This window comes from Hibiscus syriacus, unplaced genomic scaffold, assembly GCF_006381635.1.
Source record: "Hibiscus syriacus cultivar Baekdansim isolate YM2019G1 unplaced genomic scaffold, ASM638163v2 tig00112383_pilon, whole genome shotgun sequence".
NCBI lineage: Eukaryota > Viridiplantae > Streptophyta > Magnoliopsida > Malvales > Malvaceae > Hibiscus > Hibiscus syriacus.
The window spans coordinates 109,455-115,675 of NW_024063319.1; the positions used below are offsets into that span (position 1 = coordinate 109,455).

Genomic DNA, 6,221 nt, shown 5'->3' on the forward strand with positions numbered 1-6,221 from the left:
TGATTATAAACGATTTTGTAAGTCCGTTAATAAAAAAGCTTTGGGTCCTAATTTGGATTGTCCAACTCGTTGGAACTCAACTTGGATGATGATGCATACTGCCTTAAGGCAAAGGGAAACATTGCAAACATTTAACGATCGGCTTTTCGAGAGGGGTCATGTCCCAAACATTTATCCGGATTCGAGTTGAAAAACTATAGCCAAAATAATCGATTTGCTTAAGGTTTTTAAAAATGCAACAACTTTTTTATCCGGTGTTTATTACCCTACTAGCCCATTGGTTCTTAATCAAATATTTTTGTTGGCTACCCGACTAAATGACATTGAATTTGAAACCGAAGTTTTTCAAGAAATTGGCTTTGCAATGAAAGAAAAACTTTTAAAATATTTTAAGGAGATTCCCCCATTTTTACTTGTGCCGCCGCTTTAAACCCAACGTTAAATGTTGGTGGGGTTGAAACACTAATTGAACAAATTGCGTTTGCTTTTAATCTAACCGATGATGAACCAAACTTTGTCCAAAACCAAATAAATTATTTTAACAAATGTTTTTGAGACATGTTTGCAATTTATTTAACTAAATACGGATCAAGTAGTGTAATACACGATCAAATGAGAATGAATGCGGAATCATCTAGTAGATGTCCAAGTAACATAAATTTGAATCTTTTTAACACTCTTGTAAATTCCCAATCCAAACGATCACGTACTACCACCCCATGTAGCGAGTTGGGAAATTATATGTCATGCGATTTTCTATCAAAAATGACATTTGAAGAGTTTGAAAGTTTGGATATTTTGGCTTGCTGGAAAGAAAAGGAAGCACAATTTCCGATTCTAGCCGCCATGGCCCGTGATTTACTAACCGTCCAAGCTTCTACGGTAGCTTCGGAATCCGCTTTTTCTGTTAGTGGCAGGGTTATATCGCAACGGAGATCAAGACTAAGTCCCGAGTCGGTGGAAGTATGCATTTGTTTAAAGAATTATTTGGATGGAGCGGCTCGTAAGCAACATATCACCACCCTAGAAGATGCAATTGATGCCGATTTGGAAGCAAACTTACACATTGAAGAAGTCGAACTTGGAATATCCCCTCCAAACGAAGAAGGCGAAGATGATGAAGAAGAGATGGCAATGTAGTTTATTTTATAACTTTATTTCAATTATCGTAAACTTTATTTCAATTATCGAACTTGAAGTTTTTAAGTATTTGAATCTATCGAACTTGGAAGTTTTTAAGTATTTGAATTTATCAAACTTGGAAGTATTTAAGTATTTCAATTATGTTGAGTTAATTAAGTATTTCAATTAAGTATTTGAATTTATCGAACTTGAGGTTTGATGCTTTCTCTTTGATTCTCTCTTGATTCTAGTTGCTTGATGTTTCTTGTCTTTGATCAATGGCTTCTAAGCTTGCTTAAATACACCTTGAATCACTTCTGAACGTTAGTGATAATTAATGAAGATAATATAGCCGTTTAAATGTGAAAACATTTAATAAAAATGCTTGGAGCGTGGGGGAATCGGTACCCTCTCATAGGGAATCGGTTTCCTCTCATAGGGAATCGGTTCCCTAAGTGTAAAATTCAAATATTTCGACCGTTGAATATGGGGGAATCGGTACCCCCTATGGGGGAATCGGTTCCCTCCGAGCATTCTGGAAATCTCGGAGTCAAACCATTCAGTGAGGAATCGGTTCCCTATGAGCAATCTGGAATATTAAAATCGGTTTTTTTATAACCGGTTTTTTTTAAAAACCGGTTTTTTTAAAACCGAAACCGGTTACACCGGTTAGGATATCCGGCCCTCCAAACCGGTTAAAAACCGAACCGGTTATTTTATAAACCGGTTTTTTTTCTATGAGAAAAAACCGGATCGGATAAAAACCGATCCAGATCGGATTGAAATCCGACAAATGTTCATCTCTAATTACGTGATATCCACTTTTACATCCATCAACATTTCCTCTTAGTTGATTTGTAAAACTATATGCATATGAATTATTGGGGGTAATTTTACATTTTGAAATTATATTATTATGTTTGGATGAAGATTATTTTGAGTCGGTAATATGATATTATCAATACTATAAAATCATACATATAACAAGGTTTAAAAAAAAACAGGGTAAGTGTTCATAGAGGTACTTGATGTTTAAAGATATTTATAACTGCTGGCAGGCCATAGTGAAACCCATACTACCCAGAAAAGGTAAAAGACTGATCTAGGTTCTCCATAAATAAAAGTAGGAAATATGCATTGGTTTATTTCAGTCTGACCAATTTCTGTTTCTCTTTGTCCATGGTTGTTTTATGGATCTAATCAAATGAAAGATGCATTCAGTTTCGATTAAGATGAGCTTTTTTTTGCATAACATGTATATGGTGGTTGATTGGGGGCTTATATATGTACATGCAAACCAAAGCGCCAAGAAATATTCTCTTATTACTTCATTTTCCCCTACTTAAATGTTTGGATGGATTAATATATGGTGATTTAGTATAAACAGAAGCAGAAACAATTATTCTATGTAGTATATTTGTGCCAGTAATAGAAAAGTTCTTAAGAAGAAACCTAGTGTGGAAAAGAGAAATATTTTTAAAATTGAAAAATGTTTGATAAATGGAATGCATTACCGAATGGTGATTACAAGACTTCTTTCGATGAACTTGGCGCCTCCTACCTTCCCCTGCATTTCCGGTGGCAGAAAAATGACTCGTCTTTGGTCCCCTGCTTCCACCAACAACTCCGATCCTCCTCTATACTGCACTTGTCATGTAATGAAGAGTCATCAGCGTAATTGAGCACAATATAGGTGATACCGTATTAATAACATGTGAGGAACAAAGCACTCCCAAAATCATTTCCAATAAAACATTTGAACTCTTAGCAGAATCTGACAAGCTAAGATGCTTATATGTTGCTGAATAAATTCCTAAACGGCAAAACCTCTTAACAGGAGAGGTTTCTATTAAAGAGTATTTTCAGAGAGGAAACCTTGAAAACTATCAGAGAACTTGAGGGAATTGAAGGAATCAGAAGTGAACATACTTGATATAGCTTGATCTCTGACTTCTCAAAACCTGGCATGAGAAGGGTTACTGATTTTCCTGCTGTGTCAAAATTTATGGATGGTACCATGCTATGCTTTTGGCCTGCTGGCAAAGAAAGAAGGTCCCTTGCACCTTTAGCAGTACTTTTCGGCATGATGGCATTCCAATCTTGAGGGGAACCCATTGAAAGATTTGGAATAAAAGCAAAAGACAAGGGAGAAAAGTCCTTCTTCATCTTTTCCACCGACTCAACATCCAAATGAGGGGTAGCGACGGCAAATGCACCAGAAACCTGAGTACCAGCTTGAATTGCGCAACCCCAGTAACGTAATGCTGAACTCATAGACATTGAAATGTTCGGGTTCATCACAAGAAAGCAGCCACATTGATAAGGTTGGGAAAAGGTAGAAGATCCTCTCTGCACAACTTACAGTCTCTCAAAGTCTCATTTTATCTACATAAAAGCTTGGTGAATAGTAAAATGAAATCCATGGTTACCTCGAGAATTTGTTCCAGACTGTCCCATATTTCAGTACTGAGTGTTCCATTGAGTTGGGATGACTTCTCACTTATGCCCATCGCATTATCGAAAAGTCTCAGGAGTGAAGGTCCGGCCAATCTCCCGAGATCAGTTTTCTCAGCCATGCTCCGCAAGTACTTCAAGTAGAGTCTGTGTATAAGATCATTTTAGGCAAAAAGAAAATTCTGTGTCTATTTTCTGAAGGGGGCTAGGTGAAGAGGAGACATTTATTTCCAAACCTTGCTTTACTGTTTGCACCTATCATTCTGAGGGTTTCTTCGGTGCTGATACCATCATATATGATAATGTCAAATTTATCTTTGTGATGGTTGTTTCGAGCCCATTTCCCAAATAATCCGAGAAGCCTCACAACCGCAAGTGCTGAAAAGATGGAATCCATCCCAGGAAGCACCCCAAGCTCTTCTCCAACAACCTACTACATGCTAAATCAAGATACATAGTGAAGCAGCATGCAGACATACAAAAAACACACCCAAAGTAAGGAAAAAGATATATTACATACACACCCCTTCTAGTACTCCCTGTGTCAAATTAAGACGTGAATCTGCTTGCTTCAGCTGATTGAGAGGTTCAAGAAGCATCTGCAGTACAACAAATAATCCATTCTTAGCATAAACCCATTGGAATCAAGACTTTTCATTAGTCGAAACGAACACAAAAGAAACTTACTTTAGTTGTTTCGAGCCGGACAACTGAAAGGTTGTCGCTGCAGAGAACAGGAGATGAGACGATCTTACAATTGAGAAGACACTCAGCAGTTCGATCCTGTCCTTGTAACACTAAGCATGTGCTCAGTCCAGCCATTGCATAATGCTAGGAAACACAAAAATGAAGGTGGGATGGTAAAAACAAATACATTAGATGATAATACTTGGAAAGGGATGGACCGAGGGGCAGATGGGGCAGTCGCCAACATGAAATTTTCAAATCCTTTATATTTTCATTTGATAATATGTTATGAATCTCTAAAATTTTATGATTTTTATCCCAATAATAAATTCGACTCTAACATAAAATTTCACATCCATGGTTATCCCAGCACTCACACTAAAGTTCTTAGTTGATAAGACAACCTCAACAAAGAGGTTACAGATAAAGAATTTAGCAAAGCTAATTCCTCCGGTTAATAATCTTAATTTCACAACGCGATTTTAAACCCTTTATGAATCTGGAATTGATAGTTCCAAATTTTCCTAAACATCAGCTTCAGCTTTCCGATAATTTATCACCAAACTATCTATCTACTTTCAAACGTAGAAAGCAGTAAAAAACTATATGTAAAAAGATAGAAGAAAAGTAACAACCTGGGCAGCGAAAACAGAGGAGGTGGTCTTGCCGGAACCACCTTTTCCTAAGAAGGATATCAATCGTGTAACAGAAGAATCGACATTGTCATCGCCATTGTTGTTGATGGAAGAAGCCGCCTTAACAACTAGTAGTTGAGATGTTGTTCTTCGCGAGGAACCGGAAAGGCGGGAGTTGAAATTAGGGTGAGGGAAGAGGACCAGGGAAGAACAGAGAAAAGAGGACATTTTTCCTTTTTCATTTCTTCAAACAATTTCAACATTACATGCACTTTTGTAGTTTGCAATTACAGAAGGATGTAGAGACGGATAATGGATTCATTATCGGGAAGTGTTCATACGACTGGCTGTTTCCGGCGGGCCCAATTTCACAGATCCCGGCCCGGCCACATCACACAATACTTAGCATTGTACTACTAAATAGGGATAGGCACATATCGAGTTTTGATTTGGTCTGATTTTATTGGGTTTGATACTTTTGGGTTCGAGTTAGGTCCAGTCAGGTTTTTTAAAAATTATTTTTAGATTTTATTAGATTCATGTTTAGGGTGAAAAATAACCTACTCGATCCAAAAAATTAATTTTATTTTATATATTTAGAAATAATTGTAATAAGTCTCCTCTGTTAACTAAATTCTTATTTTTTATTGAATAAAAATATTTTTTTATAAATATATTATTTCGGGTGGGGCCGAGTCGGATTTGAGTTTTATCTCAAAAAGAAGGGTCAGATTTGGATCGAGTAGAGGGTGTATAATTTTTGGATCGAATTCAAGTCGGATGAAGAGTATATAATTTTCGGATCGGATCGGATCAGATCGGATCGATTTAAAACCGAATCTAGCCCAATCCATATCCATCCCTACTACTAAAGGCAATTATGGGTAAGAAAATTATGTTTATCGCTTATACTTGAATTGCTAAATATTCTGTTGTTTAAAATTTTTATATTTATGTGATAAAAGCTTAGAATACATAAATTGTAAACCTATCAATTAGTTTCAATCATTAAAGAAAGTGTTGTTTTTTCTATAGATCCTAAATTAGTGATTGTAATGATTAAAATGAGTGTTGTTCTCCCTAAGTTCTAAACGGATGATCTTTGTGGTTAAAGAGAGTGTTATTCTCCTCAGAGGTTTGAAGTTAAAACAGCTGATGCGTCTGCAGATGTGTACGTTGTAAATAGCTAAGAAATATTTTGAATAATTTTTTTAAGTAATTAAATAAAAAGTTATATACTTTGAATATTTGCATGTGATATAAGACTTTTAAATATGATATAGTAAATCTTTTGGAAAAAATATTTATATTTCAATATTAATG

General features: G+C 36.0%; 1 protein-coding gene across 1 annotated transcript; it reads right to left on the minus strand.

Annotated features, from left to right (window-relative positions):
- Nucleotides 1–2,580: 2,580 nt before the first annotated feature.
- LOC120178822 (uncharacterized protein At1g26090, chloroplastic) lies at nt 2,581–5,144 on the minus strand. Its single transcript, XM_039184606.1, has 7 exons — nt 4,899–5,144; nt 4,264–4,407; nt 4,101–4,175; nt 3,813–4,006; nt 3,552–3,723; nt 3,052–3,471; nt 2,581–2,764 (listed from the first exon to the last, which is right to left on the minus strand). Exons 1-7 carry the CDS (start codon nt 5,124–5,126, stop codon nt 2,633–2,635), a joined length of 1,365 nt encoding a protein of 454 aa, XP_039040537.1. The 5' UTR covers nt 5,127–5,144; the 3' UTR covers nt 2,581–2,632.
- Nucleotides 5,145–6,221: the final 1,077 nt, after the last annotated feature.

What these genes read in the sequence shown, in the direction of transcription:
- LOC120178822 (XM_039184606.1), bottom strand. Translation starts at nt 5,126, where the DNA reads ATGTCCTCTTTTCTCTGTTCTTCCCTGGTCCTCTTCCCTCACCCTAAT. An exon ending in TCCGGCTCGAAACAACTAAA is followed by an intron (nt 4,176 to 4,263) that starts GTAAGTTTCTTT and finishes GTTGTACTGCAG; the next exon opens with ATGCTTCTTGAACCTCTCAA. An exon ending in GTCTGGAACAAATTCTCGAG is followed by an intron (nt 3,472 to 3,551) that starts GTAACCATGGAT and finishes TAAGTTGTGCAG; the next exon opens with AGAGGATCTTCTACCTTTTC.